Raw genomic sequence first — 21,867 nt, 5'->3', positions numbered from 1 at the left:
TAGGACAGGTGGCTATCATGAAAAGTTAAAGTTGTAAGATCACTCTGTAACCCTTTAAAGTGAAAATTTTCACCCACATTTTGTTTTCTGGGCATGTTGCGGGCCACAGATCACAGTGAAAACTTGAAAAAAGACGCAGGCATGTCATTGATTCTTTTATTTTTCTACCCCCTGAAATCTACCTGTGACTTAAATTATTTCTACACATACTTCATGAAACACTTACCACATGCACGAAAATCATACCTTCCATTTTTATAATGATACTTAAGGTGGCACCATATTTCAAGACAGGGAACTTCAAGACATAGTGGAGCCAGTTATTAAAATAATCATGCATTTTGTGGTAAAAACGCTAAAAGGTTTTTATACTAAATTCAGATTTTCTTTTAAAGATTCTTTAATACTTTTATATTATGTTACAGTTTTATTTCTTGTTATAAAAACATTAATGAATGCATTGTTACATTAACCCACATGGAGCTCCAGACCAGTTGAAGCCAGGAAAAGCTTCAAGGACCTAATGTGTATTTTTTAACCCAAAAGCAAATCTATAAATGACCTTGTTGGTAGCAGCAGAGGCACGGACACTGACCACTCAGGGCAAAGAATTAGTAAAGGTGACCATATAAGATATAAATGACTCTAGGGGGGGTCTCTCCTGTCCTGTCTAGGGGGGTCTCTCCTGTCCTGAAAAACATTGGCCTGCCTCAGGAACTGTATTTGTGGAATCCATTTTACGGGTATTTGTCTTTTCATTGTAGAGATCTAGAGTACTCTGTATGAATTTGATCCAACCTTTATTAAATTCCTAGTTTTTTTTGGTCACTTTCTTCCTTATCCACAAAAACACAGGTTAGCAGGTGTAACTTCAGAGCACCAAATGTGGCATGGAAAACTAAAAAAAGCTGTTTCCACACTGAAGTGTCTGTGGTAAGCAGTAAAATAATCCTACTCATTACTTAAATACATTAAGAATTTTTTTTAAGTAGCATCCATCCCAACTGGCAGTCTAACCCAATCCAACAGCTGAGGAAGTATCACAGCAGAAACTGTGATGTTCTTCTGGCTTCACTCCAGACTCACACCTGGATAAATGTTGGTCTTCTGAGTCCAAACTCCTCTCAGCCTGAATGACAGCGCTGTCTTTGTGAACCCAAACAATGATGCGTGCGGTTCTGCTCGGCCCAGAGAGACACACAGACACAAAGAGTGACATTTAGAGCGACGGGTCAGAGATGCTCTGATGCAAATTAGCAAGTCCCAGCGTGGCTGAAATGTATGAGAAGAGTGGAAGTGAATGAACTGCGGTCAGTGAAAAGAGCTCTACATTAGCGCCACCAAGCCAGAGTGTTGTTCGTGTGCCAGCTCATTACAGGCTTTAACAATTCCTGTGCTGTCAAGAGCCGTCCTCTATTCTTTTAAGCCTTTTATCAAAGGTGTTGTGTTTTCCATGCAGAGATGAGGAATAACCTCCTGCGCTCCCAGAAAGAAGACGCTCAGGTGTGGAGCTAAAGAACAACACAGAGTGAACAATGGATTCATTTGTTTGTTAGTTTTATTGTGTGCTTTTGGCAGAGGCTGTATGCTAATTCAGCACTACAAATAAAGATCCCTGCAGCCCTGGATGGGGTGGGAGTGGGTGGGTAAGGATTTCAGCCACCAACACTCTGCAAGCAGCAGATGTGATTCCTACTGCTTACATTGCGTAGACACGGGCAGTGGATGCACACACAAACGCAAAACCTGTTTTTCTCCTGAATACAACAGCCACAACAAATATGATATTCAGAGCACATTTTGTCTTAAAACTTAGAAGTCCTCATTATTAAATGTGAGGTTAGCGGCAAATTCGGGGAAGACTGAGAAAGAACTATGTTTACCAGTGTGTTGCTTCATCACATCAAAAAAGCTCAGCGAGACTTTTAAATGAAAAAGTTTTCATCTGGGCCTTCTTTAATGTGTATTTTTTTACAAGATGTCATGTTTTCATCCTGTCAGTGAACATGCTAATGATGGATAGTATATTTCAGAGGTAATCTGCCTGCTTTTCCAAGGCTTTCAAAATTGCTAAACTACAACAATGAACCTGCTGTGAGAATACATGTCTAGATGCTGACAGATTAAGGTGTTCAAGTTTTCTTACAGGCCCATTACAATAACACAAGTGTTTTTGGTGTTTTTAACATGTTCTTGTGGGAAGGGAAATCAAGCTTAAAACTGCATTTCTAACTATGTCTTCATTCAAATCCTTATAAAATAGAAAGAGCTCATTTGTGACGTAGAAATTATGCTGGGTGGGCTGGGGGGCGTGTATACTAAAGTGCATTCACACACACATTCACACACTGGTGGTGGCTCCGCTGCTGGACACTGGTGTCAACCTTCCATGCACGTCTCTGTTTGCCTGGTCTGAGCTGGCATCTGACTCAAAACTGTACAGCTAGATAGCTCCAATATTGTTCACCATATTCGTTGCAGCGGGAAAGAGAGGTGTGAGATGCTGTGAGCTAGCTGGAGAGCGTGCAAACTAATAGTTCAGTTATGGTTGATGGGGTGGGGGGCATGGCTTGACGCCAATTGTCCCACCCACAGAGGCAATTTCAGCCGCTCTGCAGAAACTATGAACTGGAAAACGACAAAAGTTTTTTTTTAATTTAGGCAAAAACACGGAAGAATCATAATTAAAAGACCACTGGGAATGCTTTAAAAAAAAAAAGACCAAAAGATAATTTCAGTGGATCTTTAAGCACTTGAAAAAACGTGCTAAATGTTACCCAAAGGACTAAAACATCAGGAAAAGTTGAAAAGCATATGTCAACTGTAAACCCGGTTTAGTTTGCTCAAATCGTCCTGAAAGCCTTGATTGATTGAACACTGCTTGATGAAAGAATGAAATTATTGAAATCCAGATGACTCAGTTTTAAGATTTAGCAAACAAACAAAGTTAGTTTCTTTTTCTTTTTTTATTTCTAGTGTTTTTACCTTTTCAGAAAAATAATGAAATAAAAATTTGGCCCAGGTCTCCAAACTCCATAATGACTGATGTCACTTTTTAAACAAGCAACCTGACAGTCCAAAAACATCTGGAATGCCAATTATATGATAGTTTATCCTTAACGTCACATATTTGCATTTCTGGGAGTACCATCACTTCTGTCCAGGTCAATTTCATTAACTTCTGACTGGATTATTTAGACTGCCAGTTGGCATCACCGTTTAATTTTAGTATGTTTTGATAAAATTTACCTTTTTTTCTTTTATTTCCATTTTTGAAACAATTTTTTTCTTGATAATGAAAAAATCTTTTGAATTGATGATGTTTTAAGTGGAGAAAAAGTTGAACTTCCCATTGTAAGACAATTGAACCATAAAGTAAGGACTGACAAAAAAAGAAAAGAAAAAAAAAACAAAAAAATGAAATTCCATTTTTATCAAATAAATATACTGATACATCAGTTTAAAAACACTAGAAACTAAACTAATTTTCATCCCTTATAATATTTTATTATCAAATATTACAGAAAAATAATTGAATTATCTTAAAAAAGGTGTGACGAATTTATTGAATGACTGAATTTATAGTGTTGTTTCTGCCTTGTGAACCCTAGACGACCGCATGTTCGTTGGACAGAAACCGGATTCTGTTTCACCAAACTTCTTCAGCTGTTTGTTTTAAACATCTGTATCATCAAAGATGCAGTAACTAATTTCCAGAGTCTCCTGGGGATGTGGAAGTGGGTTGTAAAGCAACTGCTGGCATAAATGTGTGAGCAGATGTTTGTTCTGTGAGGTCAGAAAAAGGACCCGGCACCATGAATAGAAATGACACTTGGAAACAAACGACTTCTTTTAAAACAGAATATGTAATGTCCAAAAGCTGTGACTTATTAACAACTACACTTTAGATTTCAGAAAGGTCGGAGTAATGTCTAAACTTGTTGCTAGTCTCTCCATCACATGAAGCGACAATGGCAGACTGTTAGGCAACACGTCTTCACACTCATCCAGCAGCTCCAACGTGGAGTTCACCATAAGTCCAGCCACAAACCAAGCTCCATGCAGACCAGCTGGACCATACACTACAACAGAATGACTTACAAACAAAAACAAATTTGTATTTTAGAGTATTTTTGAAATGTTACTAAAGAGTTGTTTATGAAAATTGAATAACATAGCCAAAAAGGTGGTTAGACTTCTTGAGAATTACCTTAAACTAACCCTTAAAGTTAAGCTTGGAGCAGAAATGTTGAGTTATTAACCTCTATTCAGTACTTTCTCACCATCAGACACATGAAAATACTCTATTTTCTTTAGATTAATTATTTTTGTTTGAAAAACACAAAGGGGGAAGAACAGCACTGCGGTTACATGGCAGCATTATGAAAAAGCTATTTTGTTTAACTATGATGGAGGGGCTTTAGGTTGCCTCTACGCTTTTATTTAGCATTCAGTAAATGTATTAATTTTGAAAAGAGGATCAAGTTAAGGAATTTAAAAATGTAACTTCATTAGTATCAGCTGAGGTTTATGGCATTGCTACTACGCAACCAGAATCCAGACCTAAGCAGGGGAAATCCCTTTTAGTAATATTTGGTGTTTTCACAATAGCAGACGTTGGAGCAGATGTAGAAAAACGTCAACTTTCTCTTATTTTTTAGAGTTCAGACACCCTGTGTTGTTACAACAGCTACTCTTTTGGGCAATATTATCAAACTGACCAATGATCACCATCACTTCTTAATGTTAGCATATTTAAAAACAGACATTTCCAGTATTTTTGGAGTAATGGCTTCAAGCTTTAGCTTGAATTTTTTTATTTTCTTTCCTAACTCAAAAAAGCTTCAAGTGGACCATAATTCATATGTTAGTCCTGCTGCACCAGAGTTCAGATGAACTGAATGAGGAAGACTGAGGGAGGAAATGAATTTTGCTGTGGATCAAAAAGATGTGTGTGAAAGCTCCCTTAGATCTACTGTGACCCAAGCTTCCTCTTGAATGCTGAAGAATCAGACTTTGTTCAAAAGAAAAAAGAAGTTTTATTTCTATGACAATGTTACCATCATTTCTGCTGCAGAGCTGCTCATTGAATATGATTTTGTCAGAACGATCCACACTTTGTGATCCGAAGAAAGTCCTGCTGTTTGGACCACATGACTCAGTGTCCTTACAACTCTAAACATTTAGACTATCAGAATAACTAACACTTAAATGCCATTGTTTTCTGCAACACAGTCTAGCTTTGAAGGTCTACATTTATTTATTTATTTATTTTAAATCTGGATTTCAAAATTGGGAGGAACTTTTTTTATCTGCTGAGCTGGTGTTCGGAGCCTCGTGATCGCTGATGTTGATGCAGTAAAGCCTTAAGCCTCCATTTGGTTGGACTAAGGTCCAGATGTTCTGGACTCAGTCAGACTGTATTCAGCTTACATATTATGGTGTTTTTCCGTGAACATTTGTGCCTTTGGAAACTGAGTTTGGTCTAAAAAAGTTTAAAAAAATGAGTTTTTGGTGAATATTCTATGCTTAAATTAAAAAAGAAGTGGGAGTCTAACTAGTTGATGGTCTCTGTGTCAGGAAAAGGTGGTGGTCGGCCTAAAGTGCAAGATATCAAGCTTGGTTGAAGAACTTTATAAGATAGTGGAAGACAATAGAGGGTAACGACATACAGTATGACCCGACATTGACAGTTTGTTAACCATGATCTTGAATAGACTGAGGATAATTACCTAAAATGAAAATAGTAGAAGTAATTTGATATGACCTGTGATGAAAACATTGTTAAAAGTAGGCATCATAAATCCACATTTGAGCCGTTTAAAATGCATTGCAGCTATTCTCTGTTAAAGTGCCATCTGTGACTAAACGGTCATCGCCTTTTTGATTTTCAGGGCAACTCCATGCAAACCAACATCCAGCTAGATTTTGGCGACGGCACAGCCGTCTCCTACTCCAACCTGAGCTGGACTGAGGAGGGGATCAAGCACGCGTACAAGTCGGCGGGAATCTTCCGAGTCACAGCGCTAGCAGAAAATACGCTGGGTTATGACACGACAACGCTGTTCCTGCATGTGACGTGTAAGTCTGATTGAAACTAATATTCTGAGACCTTCAGGTCTAGAGGCTTTCTGAAGGTCTCATGATCCTCCAGTTCAGATGTCAAACTCCATGTAGTTCCCACTGCATCTTTCCTTAATATTTAAATCAGCTGTGTTTGCAAACCAAAGTTGTTTTTTGTTTTTTAGAGAAAACCTAGCTTTATTAAAGAATAACAAAACGGAAGGGCTCTTTTTCCCCCCAACTGTTGCATATCTTTATAGGTTTCTAGAAAATGGTTAAGGCGGTTAGATTATTGAAAGTTCTTGAGCTGATTCTTGTTTCAGTCAGAAACTTTAGGTGGCTCTTTGTTTTTCCAGTTATTCACAGCTAATTTATTAAAAATACTTTTTATTGACAGTGGTTGCTTGAGCGCGCATGAACGGGCAGAGAAAAGGTAGCTTTACACACTTTGATTATGACGGATTTCAGATTCACCATCTCTGATTCTGTGGTTCTGACTATGTGCACTGAAAGACAGGGATACCCCACCCTTATGAGTGCAGTTTGAATTGACTTTAGAATAGTGGTGACGCTTTGTTGTGTGAGAGCTCTTCAAAGTGCAGCACTTTTCCATTTCTGAAATCTGGTAATACGTGAATACCTACTTGCATTTAGAAATGCCTCTTTCAAGCAAGAATCTCCAAATTAGGCTTCATTAGGAAGAGTTTAACTATTAAAAAAAGTACATCTATGGATGGAGGGGCCACAGTTGCCTAGAGATGAGGCCTTCTGCCAGATTTTTGAGGCATTTACAACAGAAAATAACTTCAAGTTGGTTCAGGAGAAAAAAGAGGATTTGTACACAGAAAACGGGAGAAATTTGTCACCTCAATGTTACTCCTTCTCCAATAAACCAGAAAAAGACTCAAATGAAAAGCATAGAGTCACCTACAAACACTTTTAATAATCATGAGGTCACAACTGGATGGGTGTAAAAATAAACCAGAGACCAAGATCACAGAAATTCTGAGTCTTTCATCTTCTGCCTTTAACGGCGAGAGCATCAAACCTGTTTCTGCAAACATGACGCGCACAGTCTCATTTGGAAACAGTCTAGCTCACTTTGTGACATTAAACTAAAGCAAAAGTCTCATTATTTCATGCTTTAATGTCTGTTTGTTGCAGAATTCGAACAGCTGCTCCTGAATTGCCATCCATCCCTTCTTCTTAATGCACTGAGGTTTTTTCTCTACACCTGGATCTTTTTGGGGGTTGATGTATTTGTTCACAGTGTTTGCATCCATCCGTTTTTCTCACTTTCCTCTGGTGCTGGTACGGGGGCGGAGGTTGGGTCCTATCACTGAATGCAGCAGACAAGATGAAGAGAAACGGCTCGGACGCGCTGACAGTTTACCGCAGAGCAAACACTCAGACTCACAGTCGTGTTCACACCTCTGGAATATTTATCATTCAGCCTGCGGTCTTTGCACTGTGGGATGAAACCCGCCTGTATCAACCTTTCAAATAAAAGCCTCTGCGCCACTCGCAGCAACAAGCTGCATCCTCCACGTTCTTTAATTCAGTCGTTTAGTTCTTTTGTGTTTTAACAAAAACAGACTGGTGGTGTTCCTCTCACAGGTCCGGTGGAGCACGTCCAGCTTCTCGCCCCATTTGTGGTCATCAGAAACAAGGAGGTAAACATCACAGCAGTGGTTCTTCCCATCCAGCCGCGCACTGTCACCTACTTCTGGTGGCTCGGCAACAACACAGAGGTAACTGCTGTGTGACTGCGAAACATATTGATATCAGAGTCACTAGAAGAAATGCTTTAGTCTGCAAAGGCTAAAGATGTGAAAGAAGTCACTGATCTGAAACAAAAGGTTTAAGCTGAATAATCAAACAAGACTGTTTCCATTCTGACAGACGATGTTCATTCAGGCAGTCTCAAGGGAGTCTGTTTTGGGTGGAGGCTGCAGAGCTTTGCATTATATCTTGCTTTTATAATTTTGTACTTTCTTGAGTTAAAAGTAGCTGTATTCAGAACATTGCCCTGTAATGTACAACATACTTTTTCTTACAAAGAAATTAACAAATAACAAAGGAAACAGAATATAGAACCTGAAGCATTTTGCCTTAAAAAGACTAAAACAAGAAATTATGCAAAAAAAGGCCAAGTAAGTTTCTTTTTAAAGTACATTTTGTCTACAAAGAAAACTAAAAGAGCCTTAATTAAAAAAAAAAAAAAAAACACCTTAAAGAAATATTTAAAAAAGTGATCATTGACAAAAAATATCTTAAGACAAGCTGACTTTAAAGAAAGCTTTAAATAAAAGTGTGGAAGTAAACTTTTGCGAAAACGAATGGAATGATTCTGTGAGCTGGAGGGTCTTTTGCATGGATTTAAATAAACAGAGTGTTTCAGCTGATTTAAGGCTTTCTGGAAGTCAGTTCCAGATCTGTGAAACATAGAAGCTGAATGCAACTTCTCCATGTTTGGCACAAATGTTTGGGCCGACCATGTTTGGATGATCCCCAAAAGTGGGATCATCCGTTTAACAGTTGTTCCTTTTTTCCCTCCAAAACCACATTTGTGCAATATGAACTGCTGCTTCTCTTAACTTTCATGCAAAATTTAATCTTGACAACAGATTCAACAACAAGTTGATTAGAATCACTCAAAACAAGCCTGAAGCTGCTTTGGTGACACCAAAATCTGACCTTTGACCTCTTCCCTAAATGCATTTCCATATCAGCCCTTCCTCCAATGCTAACTTCAAGGGATAAGGTTCAGAAATGTATCTGCATACAGACAAACTTCAAACAAACTGTTCTGACTTTTAAATAGTGTTTAGAAATGTGAAGCATCTCAGACAGAGGGGTTCTCCAGCTTTGTTTGTAACCTTATGCCTGCAGCCCTTGATAACGCTGGATGGGAGCATCTCATACACCTTCAGGAGTGAAGGAATGCACACCATCACAGTGCAAGTATCTGCAGCCAACACCATTCTGCAGGACACCAAGACCATAGCAGTCAAAGGTCAGTAAAGTCATGGAAATAGCTGCATGAAATCTAATGCCCTATGTAAAACCTTTAAAAGGAAAATGGCTCCTTTCAGAGAAGATTGTATCACCACACAGTTGAGATGTCTGAAGAATATGTCCTATTTAAGCTGATCAAGCTGCAAGTAAATGTTAAATGTAGTGATTTATTACCTGAGGATGGAATTATGTCGAGCTGTGACATTTTCTAATTATAAAGAAGTGCATTTGCAGCATGTAGCCAAAGGGAACAGAGAAGGAAATGAGAAACTTCTTTTTCATCAGCTGTTAAGTACCTTAAAACTCAGTTGGAGCAAAATGACAGTTACCCCGAGATCAGCATGCATTAATAGCTGAATTTCCCTTGACTCTCCTCAACAGAATTCTTCAAATCTCTACTTTTATCTTTCTCCCCGAATCTGGACGAGTTTAACCCCGACATCCCTGAGTGGAGGCAGGATGTGGGGAGAGTAATTAAGAAGGCTCTGCTCCAAGTGAGTGATTTTCATTTCCACCGTCCTTCCATCTTTGTCTTATGCCATCTTTGCTCTCCATCCTTCCTCTTCCACAAAAACCTTTGCTGCCCGACACTCAGAACTCAGCCATGCGCCAAGACAGCGCCCCCGGGCCACCGTGCGATTCATCATCAGACAGGTTTGAAGACGTCCCTCCCCTCCCTGGATGATGGCAGCGATTCCTTCATTTTAAAAGTCACAAATGAAATGATCTCAGAACTTCATGCTCAAGGGTTTGTGCGGACGCCTGAGAGTAACGACGCCTGTCACTTTGCATTAATGTGTGCGTGCACACTCCATTATGCGTCATGGGCTGACCCCACTGGTTAAGTACCACTCAACTGTATTTCAGTGCGCCTGAAGCCATCTTAACAGCATATTGAGCCTTTGAGCAGCAGGTTGAGGATTTGGGATGAATATTTTACAAATTCAGAAGAAACTTCCACATCTGTGTTAAAATTGTATAATTTTAGGCCAAATTTGTGTCTAAGTTCATCTGAGAAATCGTGTTGGTGTGTTTAACAAGACTGCCTTGCGCTCACTTTAGGTGGTGTATCTAACACTTTCGGTTGTCCATTAGCGATGACCGATTCATGTATTTACTGCTGTATGCTCTCGAGCGGCTGGACTTTCATCTCCCTATGATGCTGGTTTGACACCAAATGCCAAACAACACAATTCAGCAGGTAACCAGGTGGCCTGTTATAGAATGTTCATTCTATTCATTTTAATGTAAAACAGTCCAACAGTGGAAATACACTGTGGCTCTGAGACCAACGTACTATCCAGCCAACCAAAACATATTATTTGTCCATTTTAGAGGATACTGGAATGGGGGAAGGCATTAAGAAAGTCAAAATAAAACACAACAGTCATACAACATCTCCGACATACACAAAGAGAAAAACAAATCCCCAAAGAAATAATTAATAAAGCTTTAATAAAACAAATTTGGCAATTGCTGTTGGTTAGACATTTTTCTGCGCAAAATTAGATTTATTATCTAGAATAGTTAAACTGAAAGGGATTTCTTTACTTTGTAATTGTAGCCACGAGGAGAATTCAAGCCAGGGTTTTCCCGATTCCAAGCCTGGATAAATACAGAGGGTTGTCTCAGGAAGGAAATCAGATAAAAAACCATTGCTAAACTAAATATGAGAAATCAGTCCTATGATAAGCTGATTCGCTGTGGCGACCCTTAAAGGGAAAGGCCGAAATGAAAAGAAGATAGTTATATTTCAGGTTTATCATAACTGCCTGTAAGATCGCCTATCACAATTGCTGATAATCAAATTGAACCCTTCTCAGGTCCATGCATTTCAAATTGACCCACAATAAGCTAGCTGCACAAGATCAAAATCCAAGACTGCTTTGATTGCTTCAGTTTATTTTTACTAATTGACTCATTTTATATACAGTGGGGCAAAAAAAATATTTTATGGACACCACCTCTGCAAGTTATCCCACTTAAAAAGAGTAGGGCTATAATGTATCAAAGGTACATGTCAACTGTGAGAGACAGAATGCAGACAAAGAATCTAATGAATTATGTTGTATGATTTTAAAAGAATTGGCTTGTATCAGGGTGCAGAAAGTAAGTATTTATCCAACCTTTTAACCTCTGGCCAACCTTAAAACCAGAACTCTGCCTTTTACAGACTTGTTACTTATTTAAGAAGATTTTTCATCTTCTACTCATTATTTGTACATTTATTATCCATGACAGGTCTGACTGGTACCAGTTTCAGTTATCTGAGTCCGATCCAGTTTAGCTAAGAGTGCAGCATACACCCAATTGGAACTGATGTTCCTGGTATTCCCAACAGCTGACTGTCGTTTTTGTTCAACATAGTGTTTGGCATTCAATTAAATGAGTCAAAGTGAAAAACCACAGCATGGGTCTTAGTCTTCCTGGACATGGATGATTCACACTGTTAATTTGTCAAATTTGGCTCAATTGGGGGAGTGTTGGTTTGATCCCAACACACTACTGTAGTGTATTAATTAGAAACCCAGTTATTGTGTGTTTGGGTTCAGCATACCCCTGGGTTGCTTGGTTGGTGGGTTGCTTAGGTTAGTGCAGGCTAAACATGGGCAAAAGTGGCCCTAATGTGAGTTTAGGGACATTTTCACCCTATGCGATGCAAAATATGAGACTCATTGGGATATAAATGGATATAATGTCTATATGATCGTAAGCCTACCTCAGTCACACTTTGGCCCCATGTGGGTTGTCATAGATGAGGCCTCTAAGGAACCCACAGTTATCCACATAGGCTTTAATCTTGCAGCCCACAGCCAAACCATTAACGGCCATGTTAAAAATCTGGTTGGGAACAGTCCTCATTATGTAGATACATTGAAAAACCCCACACGACCATGGATGATGTTCTAAGACACAAACATCATTCTTTGCTGTAGTGCCTTACTGTGCAGGTGTTTCATTATCAGGGAGAATAAACCCTGTTTTCTAAGTCACCATTTCCATTCTGCATGTGATCATAGAATGTAGAGTTGAATCTACTGTCTGTATTTTTATTACTTACATTACACCAGAAGCTGAATTGTCACTTTTGATTGTTTTCATCCCCTGACATCCTCTGACTTCAGAGTTGGATTTCTCTGTGAGGGGGCTGCCTGACTGTTTATGCGAGTGGAGCTGACACAGAGTTCATATCCAGACAAACCTGTAGTCCAACTGGTGACAGGTGTTTTTGTTTTCCTTCTTGATTTTGTTCTGGTTGAGATCTCTCGTTGAGACAGCGGTTGGTCCATGACTGATCGCTCCTCAACATAGTAAACAACTTCCAACCTATAAAAGAAGGAGATGGAGGAGCCAAGAACTGGCAGTTACAGTCAAGCTCCATTTAATGGAGTGGTGTAGCCAAGCATCACCGCCACTGAATCTTTCAGGTCTGTTGGTCTCGATCAAACGTTCAGTAAAAGAGGTTATTTGGTTCCACTTTGCTCTTTAGCTGCCTTCCTCTCAAATTCCCTCAGTTTTTCAGCATATGATCACACAGATTATGCGTTGATAATACCTCACAGCTCACATCTAAAGATTTTAATAGAGGTCAGAAACTTCACGCAATCAAATTTTTCCTTATGGTCGTTATAATAAAAAAACCTTAAAATTAAAAGTAAGTGTTACTTTCATTCATCAAATCAAAGAAGAAACAAATGTGATTTTGGAGTGATGAATGATGAATGACAGCACGTTAGGTTTCAATTCTGGCTTCAGACCTCTGTCGACAACAGTGGTATTGAAATGTTGGACCATAAATATTGATCTAAGCAACACACAGTGTAAAGCCTTACTAATGTATTAACAGGGTATCATCCCAAATTGATTTATTTTTATTAATGGCTTATAGTAAGGACAGAAGTCAAGGTTCGCCATTAAACCCTCCTAAATTCATTCTAAATATTTCTGCAGACTTCGTAATGAAGATTTGTGGCTTTGCACACATTTAATCTGACCTAACATAGTTACCCCATTTCGCAATACTGTCCCCAAAGGCTGCATTTAGTGTCTTCTCTTTCCAGTGCACCAATCACTGTCAAACATGACAAATCTGGATTTTCTTTGTTCCACTAGTTCCTTCCAAAATGAAGCAATTGTTATTTATTTGCCTCACTGGGAAATACTTTCTTAATGCTGTGGAGCTTTGTAGTACCAGTATCATGGGGATTTTTTTAGGGAAATTAACTATGTTCATTATTGTTGAGTTTCACAGTTATTTATTTGTCCCTGTTTGTAGCTTTCTGTTTTTATATAAGCAGTACTTCGATTTCAGTAAAGCAGACAACACAATATTTTCCAGGTATGATAAACAAATCTACCATACTTTTCCAATGGTTAAAGTTATGTTCCAATTGTTACTTTTTCATTGTATTCACTTGAACCTGCCAGGCTGTGATGCGGCAGCCTTATAACAAGTCTTTTCCTGTAAAAGTGTGTGTCCTGCTTCAATGAACTGTCAGAATAGAGAACCATCAAACAAATCCAAGCAGGCCTTTCTTCCCTGCTGCAGATCTAACATTAAATTTACATTGCATCAAAATGGGTTCACGCCACATGTTTATGCTCTAAGTAATGACTGATTGCACTGAAAGTAAACGTGCTTCAAGTGTATTGATTTTTTTTTTCAGGAACTATTGCCTCCTTTGTCATTCTGCTCACTTTATTACCCCACCACCATTCTTTCTCATTGCAAGACATGCCCAAGGCTATCATTTGTCCATTACTGTGGTGCTCCAAAAGGGTTTCCTGCAGTTGATAATTGATGTAGTTTGGCTGTACAGTCTCTGCTCCACAGCAAAGAGAGATCCTAATCCATGTTCAGCCTCCCTTTGCTTCTGTAAACTGGTTTTGAAGCTAAGAACTTCACCAAATGCTCTTTTCGAAACAAACACAGCAAACACTGTACACATTTTTTATATTGATTTTGTGGCATTGAATAAATGCCATTTAGCTAATAGTCAGATTTAGGTCAAAAGCTTTCACCAGAGCTTTTGTACATTGTCAGCATGCAGTTGTGTGCATCTGTAGAGCTTTTACATTCTAAGTTTAAAAATATACCAGAAAGAAGACCAGTTAAGGTCCATTCCCTGATGAAAGATATAAAAAATTAACATTAATCAGGTTTTTAACATGTAAAGTATCTCACAGGTTCATCTTAAGTTGTCATACTTAGTCATGTCACAATTTCTTCTAACACTCTTGATTTGAATTTTTGATTTAGTGACTTGTATGAATCAAAATAAACTTTGTCATTTACTTCACTGAAGTCATTACTTTAAACCTTTTAACATCGGAGCCGCCACCGAAAACAGGAAAATCAGAATCAGAATCAAAAATACTTTATTGATCCCACACGTGGGAAATTTGTTTATCACCATAGCAACTGACAGCAGAGGGAAAAAAAATACTAAAAATAATATAACAAAAAACAAAAAAACAAAACAAAGAAGATGTAGCATAAATGCAAACAACAAGGTAGTATAATTTAAAAAGCTATTTACAGAACAGTGCAGGTAAAAAGATGTGCAAAAGAAATGTGCAAAATAGAAAAAATAAATAAATAGGTAATAACAAAAATGTGCAAAGGTTATCTTTTGCATTGTGAGTTGTTGTACAGGGTTATTGCATTGGGTATGAAGGATTTCTGGTACCGGGCAGTTTTGGAGCGGAGCTGTCTGAGCCTCCTAGAGAAGGAGCTCCGCTGTTTGTCCACAAAATAACTCTTTGAACTATTGTAACTCTTTGACCATTTATGCAATGAACACAAATTCAAAAGATTCGGACGCAGCGCAAATCCACTTTTCTATGCGCTCAGCTGGTTTACGTTTATTGGGTAAACACTTGACACTTTACAATTTTGCATATAATCGCAAAACTACTTTTTCTCAACATCAGAATCTGTTGGAATTACGTTAATTGGGTAAATAGTTGAAGAGTAGTTAAGGTAATTCTCAGAACATGAACACCGGAGAAAAAACTCTGGAGTTAAAGGGTTAAATTTGTGTGTCCACATGAAGAACCATAAAATCACAACTGAATTTACTTTAGTCTCATTATTGTTTGACGATTTTGGACTGTGTGACAGGTTTGCGACTTTCCGGGGGAGCAGCTCTTGGTTGCCGTGTTTCCAGGTGTTCCTACAGCTGCAGAGCTCTTCCTGTTGCCCAACAAGAACCAATCAGAGGGCAGAAAAAAGAGTGAGGATGCCCTAGAACAGGTACGCATGCTTGTGACTATCTCCCCATAGCAACATAAGTTCCTTTTTCTGCACAAGTAAGAGTGTTTGCTGCTGTTCCACAGACTTCCAGCACCATCGTGAACGCGCTGAACCAAAATCTGGTAGAGTTTGAGCTGAAGCCTGGAGTACGCGTGATTGTGTACAACACACAGTTAACACTGGGTAAGAGGTAGCTCCTTTCACTGCCGTCTGCCATCATTAAGTTGTCAGCTTTAATATTATTACTCTCTGGTGGTAATTAATTTGTTTAAAGCATTTTGTGTTTTGGGAGTGGCCACAACCAGTACCGTAATAAGCATGTTTTGACAACAAGAACTTTGCTTTGGTCTCCCAATTAAAATTCTTGTCAGCCAGCCTCCATGGCGGCGCAGGAACACAGGGGAGCGTGGGAGGGGCTGGGTTCTGAGTGGAACTCCTTGAGATGAGGGATCTTTTATGCCCACCATCAAAAGCTGAACATCTGCTCCATTTCTTATACAGCCATCCAACCACAAAATGAGTGTTACACTGAGTATAATTATGTTGATTATTTAGTCCTTGAGACAGAATGCTGCACAATCTGAGGGTAGAGTTAGGAATGGCTTGAAAAGTCAGAAACTGTGTTTTTGCACCAGAACCGACACCCCAGAATTCACTTTTAGAGTTAAGTCACAGCTTATTTATGGAAACACAGCAGCTGTAAGTGACATAACTGGACTGGAAAACTCTACTTTTTTTATCGACTTAAGGCTTGGTGGTTCTCAGAAACTCTTGTCCCTTGCTGCCCGACAGATCTCTGTTGTATTCATTGCTTGGCTAGTTTCATTAGGCACAAAGTCTTTGGAGGCACACGACCATGATTCGTGTGCAGCTCACAGCACGAGGTATAAAAAGCTATGCTTGCGCTGCACCCAGCTGGATCCCACTTTGTATTTTTCCGCACAAGAAAAGGTCTGAAAAGCCTTGGAGCAGCATGAGAAAGGTCAGTGGCAGCAGACGGCTTCTGTTTCTAAGCTGGAGGTCTTGGCAGAAAAGTGAAAGCCTCACAGATTTTTGACATCAGTGAGAGACAATAACACTCTTCTCAAAACAATAAAAGGAATTTAATGCGAGTCTTATAAAATAAAGCAATAGCATTGGCCATTATTGACTTCTATTATGAATTTGGTGCATGAAACCATTTCAAGTCCACCTGAAAAGTGTGAATTTCCCCCTGCTGTCACCTGCTTTACTCTGAAACAGCAATTTCACGCTTCTATACCTCTTGACATTTCTGATATTGGAAATAAAACATCCTCACATAACATGTTACCGTTGTGTATATAACCGGAGGACACATTTCAAATGAAGATTCTTTTTAAAAGCATTTCAATTTATTACCCAATATTAATCATAACACAGACAGCAAAGAAAAAAAATAGTCAAACAGTTGCTGTCATCCCTCTCTGGTGTCAAAGCAAAACCATATTTCTTTCTTGACAGTAAAGCCTTGGAATTCATGTCATTATGGTAGGACTGCAGGATAGTAGAAGGCAGTTTTTTTCAGTTTGTTCCACTCTTCAGTTAGTTATGGTCAATGATGAGAGACTTTCCTGAAATACTTCCTAATGTTACCAGACACACATAAAAACTTGGTAAAGTTTAGAGATGTTGCAGTGATTGAGATTCTAGTATGTGAAAGTGCAAAATAGTTGACAATATTTGTATTTTATCCAACTGTTCTATACTTTGCACAACTGTTGCATATGCACCAACCCAGAAATGTTTTGACATCCATTCTCAGTTAACATAACAAATCCAAATGTTTAGGTGCACACACCAATTCAAAATGTATTTGGATTCGATTGATTCGATTCGATTACCTACTTTAGTTGGGGACAAATTTTGTGATCTTTGTTACGGCTGAACCAATTTACAGATATGATGTTAAGTAAATGTTCCAAATTCTGTATTCCATAGATTGATCATGATGGTTCCAAAGTTGGTGCACATTCTTCCACCGTCAAGGGGAATTATTGACAGTCTTCGTTCTGAATTAAGATTTTGATTATCATAAGCAGATAGAGTCTCTTTCTTTCTGGGAATGGTTAGCATGCTTTTTACAAACTTTCATAGAACTCAGATCTTTCATACCCACAGTTGATAGACTGTACAACCAAATGGTCAAACAGCACCACCACTGAAGACCAGTCTGCATAATTTATTTGGACATCTGTGTTCATGTTTGTTAAAGCTGTCTTTTTAATGAATATCTTACTTGAACACCCTTTTACAATTATTTGTTGCACCTTACTTTCTGTTTGTAAAACGGATTGTTCCTCATCTTGTATAGACTTGGATAAAATTTGTCTGAGTGTTTCATTGGGGATCTCCAGACATGTGTTATAATTTTGAAGTAATTAATGTGCGTTACAGGTTTTTTTTTCCCCTAAGATAGTTGCAAAGTTTTTGCTGAAATCTCAAACATGTATTAAAGTGCTGCTGTTTAAGTTCCAAGTCGCAAGAAAATTGAGATAATTGTGTGAGAAGACAATTTTTTTTTCAACACCTCCTGCATCATATATGAACTCCAGTTTAGTTTGATTTCAAGTGTTAACTGTTGCTAATTGGAATATTTTACAAGAATTATGTCTCAAAATGATACAAAAGGCTGCTCCGTAAGAAAGCGTGTGAAAACAAAGCAGGCTTGTTTGCGTCTTGTCAAAATTGGGGCTTTTAAGGTGTGGTTTTGTGAAAGAGCTCCCAATCTAAAGTGCTTTTAAAAAAATGTAAAAAGCAGTAAAGCAGTTAACACACTACATTTCATTTAATTGTAATTAAAATTGAAAGTTAAAAAAAACATTTCTCAAAAAAAGAAAAGAAAGAAAGAGCTGAAGCATTCACAAACTGGATCAGAGCCTGTATCACTTTTCATTTTCTTTTGTTCATGCTCTGTGTGGAAGATTCCAAGTTGAACAGATAGTTTTCTGCATTCTCCTCACAGCACCCTTGGTGGACTCCAGCCCCCGACACAACAGCTCTGCCATGCTCATGCTCCTCTCTGTGGTCTTCCTCGGCCTGGCTGTCTTTCTCATCTACAAGTTCAAGAGGTGCATCATTTCTGTGATCCTCTCTCTAAAATTGTTGGTACATTGGAGCTTTAGCTCCAGTGTTTGAATTACAGTATCTCTTCAACTGTTTACACCAATAATGTAATTCCAATGGATTGTAAAGCTGAGAAGAGCAGCTTTATGCCGAACACTCAATATCAAAATGTTTATGTACATTGTTGTGTCAAGAATTGCATCCGGCAAAAAAACCTCTGCCAAACCAAATTCAGTGAAGGACTGAGTAAATGCTGAAAGGTGAATAACAAGCTGCAACATTTGTCAGAATCTGTTGAAATTACTTTAACTGTGAAAACGTTTGGAAAACCCTGCGATGGACTGGCGACCTGTCCAGGGTGTCCCCTGCCTTCACCCATAAGTTGCCGGGATAGGCTCTGGCAGGCCCGTGACCCCGATAGGGAAAAATGGAAGATGAATGAATGAATGAACATTTGGAAAGTCGCAGGCGACAGCTCCAGTGTTAAAGGGTTGATAAAAGAAAAAAACCTACAAAAGGTCACCCAAACCATGCATGCAACTGACAAAATATTAAACAGAAAAAACATCCAATAGACACCAGCATGGGTTTGGAATTTTTGTTCAATATACTCATAAAATAAAGAAAACGACAGTGAAATATAAATCTAAACTGAGACCATGTTGAAATGATTTATGAATATGCATCCTCTAATCAGCATTCATCAAATATACATTGAATCCATTTGCTATTTGGAGAAATGGTTTAAACCACACTAACCATGGACAGAAAGAATATCAAAGACAAATATTTCTAAGGTAAAATTTATAGGAAACCCCACAAAGAACTTTATGTCTCTGCTACTACAGCAACACACAGCATTAAGAACGTTTAGATCCAGGATGTGCAGGGAGTGTGGTCCCAGGTCATACAATAGCCACTGGAGAAAATTTGATGGCAAGCTGAAGAGATGGATAATGTCATCAATAACCCAAGAGTAAGCTGAAGATTATTTGCAATTTAGCCCCAAAAAGAAGGAAGTGTTTATGCTGCAAAACATCCTGGAGGCTAGAGTCATGGTCTGGAACTGTTTTGCTGCACTTGTTGGGACAAGTTCGTCTGTGTTGGGTACAAGCAGGTTAAAAGTAAAGTAGTGGACCTTCAGCCCAATTCTTAGTCCTGTTGAACATCTGTAAAAAAGCCTCTCTATTGGTAATGATGGCTTGATTTCACCTGAGGAAGCACTGGACAGTTTTGACCTGGTTGAAGCTGCAACACTTGGTCGAGTTTTCTCCCAAGTTAATCCAACAACCTGTTTTTTAGATCCCATCCCTACTTCACTTTTTAAATCATTTTATGGGTCTTTTGAGAGTGAGATTTTAAATATCATGAACTCCTCTCTACAGACGGGTATTTTTCCTGCTGCCTTTAAAACGGCAGTGGTGAAACAGTTACTCAAAAAAACGAATTTAGACCCTTCCGTTTTTAATAACTACAGACCTGTGTCCAACTTGCCATTTTTAAGTAAGGTTTTAGAAAAACTTGTTTTTATTCAGCTAAATGAGTTTCTCTTACAAAACAACATTTTTGAGATAAACCAGTCTGGCTTTAGGATGAACCACAACACAGAGACAGCCTTGTTAAAAATCGTTAATGATGTCAGATGTGCCTTGGATTCAGGTCAGATCTCAGTACTAGTTCTACTAGATCTAAGCGCAGCTTTTGATACTGTTGATCACCTGATCCTTGTAAACAGACTTAAAAGTCTTGGCCTTTCAGGGACTGTTCTCAAGTGGTTCGAAACGTATCTCATGGAGAGAAACTTTATGGTAAGCATGGCCACACACTTTTCTAGGGTCCATGAAATTAATTGTGGTGTGCCTCAAGGTTCCATCCTTGGCCCCTTGCTTTTTAACATTTACATGCTTCCTCTGGGGAATGTCATCAGGAGCCACAACATCAGTTTTCATAGCTATGCTGATGATACCCAGCTGTACATAGCTATGTCTCCTGATGACACAAGACCAATAGAAGCACTTTTTAACTGTATATTAGATGTGAAATTATGGATGGCAAATAATTTTCTGCAGCTCAACCAGGAAAAAACTGAAATTTTAGTTATTGGTCCTGAAGCCAAGAGGGAGAAACAGTTTCTGAAGCTGCAGCAACTTTCATTAAGTCATTCAGAAACAGTCAGAAACCTGGGTGTTATTTTTGACTCTAAGCTAACTTTTATCCCCCATATAAAACAGGTGGTTAAAACTGGTTTTTATCATCTCAAAAATCTGGCTAGAGTCCGCCCACTGCTCTCTCTTGCGAATATGGAGATGCTAATGCATGCTTTTATCATGAGTAAAGTTGATTATTGTAACGCCCTGCTTGCCGGTCTTCCAAAAACCAACATTAGGAACCTTCAGCTTCTCCAGAACTCTGCTGCACAAGTTCTTACAAAGACCAGGAGGCGGGCTCACATCACCCCAATTTTAAAATCCCTGCATTGGCTCCCCATATGCTTCAGGATTGATTTTAAGATACTTTTAACCGTTTTTAAATGTCTTAACGGTCTTGCGCCTTCTTATTTATCAGATCTTTTAGTAAGATATGAACCCTCGCGGAGCCTGAGATCCTCTGTCACTGGTCTGTTGACCATTCCAACTGCAAAAACTAAAACCTATGGAGAGGCTGCATTTCAGCACTATGGCCCCCCGTTTGTGGAACAGTCTGCCGGAGGACCTGAGAGCCGCAGAGAGCATTAATGCTTTTAAGAAAAGGCTTAAGACCTATCTTTTTAACCTGGCTTTTAGCTAATTTTTTACTACTTTTATTTATTTATTTATTCAGTTATTTATTTATATGTACTTTTTATTTTTATTTTATTTATTTATCTATCCATTTTATCTTGTTTTATGAACTTGAACCTGATTTTTAATGCATTATTTTAATTAACTTTATTTTAATGTTTTATTGTTTTTATCAATATGTTTACTTGTTTATTCTCATTTTTATTCATTTTTATTTCCGGTGCTTCCTCAGCTGGATCCTCTCCCTCTGGGTCGGCTGCTGTTCAGCCACTGCGGCACTAGATGGGGACCTGCATCACCGCTTAGCTGTGGTGGAGCGGTCCCCGCCTGTGATGCTGCATTTGGCTGTCTATGTGGCTGTTCACGGAGGGGGAGGTTCCAAATATTAGCGTTTCCAGCATCCTGTTTTTTTGTCTCAGCCTATTTCTCATTGTCCTTGCCATCACTTAAGGGGTGGGAGGTGTGAAAGGAGTGGGGGGCTAGGTACGGGGAGGGGGGCCCTATTTATTTATTTATTAATTTTTATTTTATTTTTAATTCGTCAATACTTGTTTTTATATTTTGTTGTGTTTTAATGTAAAGCACTTTGTGTTATATTTTCATATGAAAAGTGCTTTATAAATAAAGTTTGATTGATTGATTGATAAAAGGGATGGAGAAGACCCC

At 38.6% G+C, this 21,867-nt stretch overlaps 1 protein-coding gene across 1 annotated transcript in view; it reads left to right on the top strand.

Moving 5' to 3' along the window:
* LOC101164279 (VPS10 domain-containing receptor SorCS3) overlaps positions 1 to 21,867 on the top strand; it is a 262,968-nt gene that overhangs the window by 233,095 nt on the left and 8,006 nt on the right. Inside the window, exons 19-25 of the mRNA XM_023954909.1 lie at positions 5,895 to 6,081; positions 7,681 to 7,814; positions 8,956 to 9,079; positions 9,463 to 9,575; positions 15,206 to 15,337; positions 15,421 to 15,520; positions 18,321 to 18,426. Of these exons, the coding sequence (XP_023810677.1) occupies positions 5,895 to 6,081; positions 7,681 to 7,814; positions 8,956 to 9,079; positions 9,463 to 9,575; positions 15,206 to 15,337; positions 15,421 to 15,520; positions 18,321 to 18,426 (896 nt within the window). The remainder of the gene's footprint in view (positions 1 to 5,894; positions 6,082 to 7,680; positions 7,815 to 8,955; positions 9,080 to 9,462; positions 9,576 to 15,205; positions 15,338 to 15,420; positions 15,521 to 18,320; positions 18,427 to 21,867) is intronic.

This window comes from Oryzias latipes, chromosome 1, assembly GCF_002234675.1.
Source record: "Oryzias latipes chromosome 1, ASM223467v1".
Lineage (NCBI taxonomy): Eukaryota > Metazoa > Chordata > Actinopteri > Beloniformes > Adrianichthyidae > Oryzias > Oryzias latipes.
Note: the sequence above shows the minus strand (reverse complement) of the source record. Positions and strands in the feature narration are given on the sequence as shown.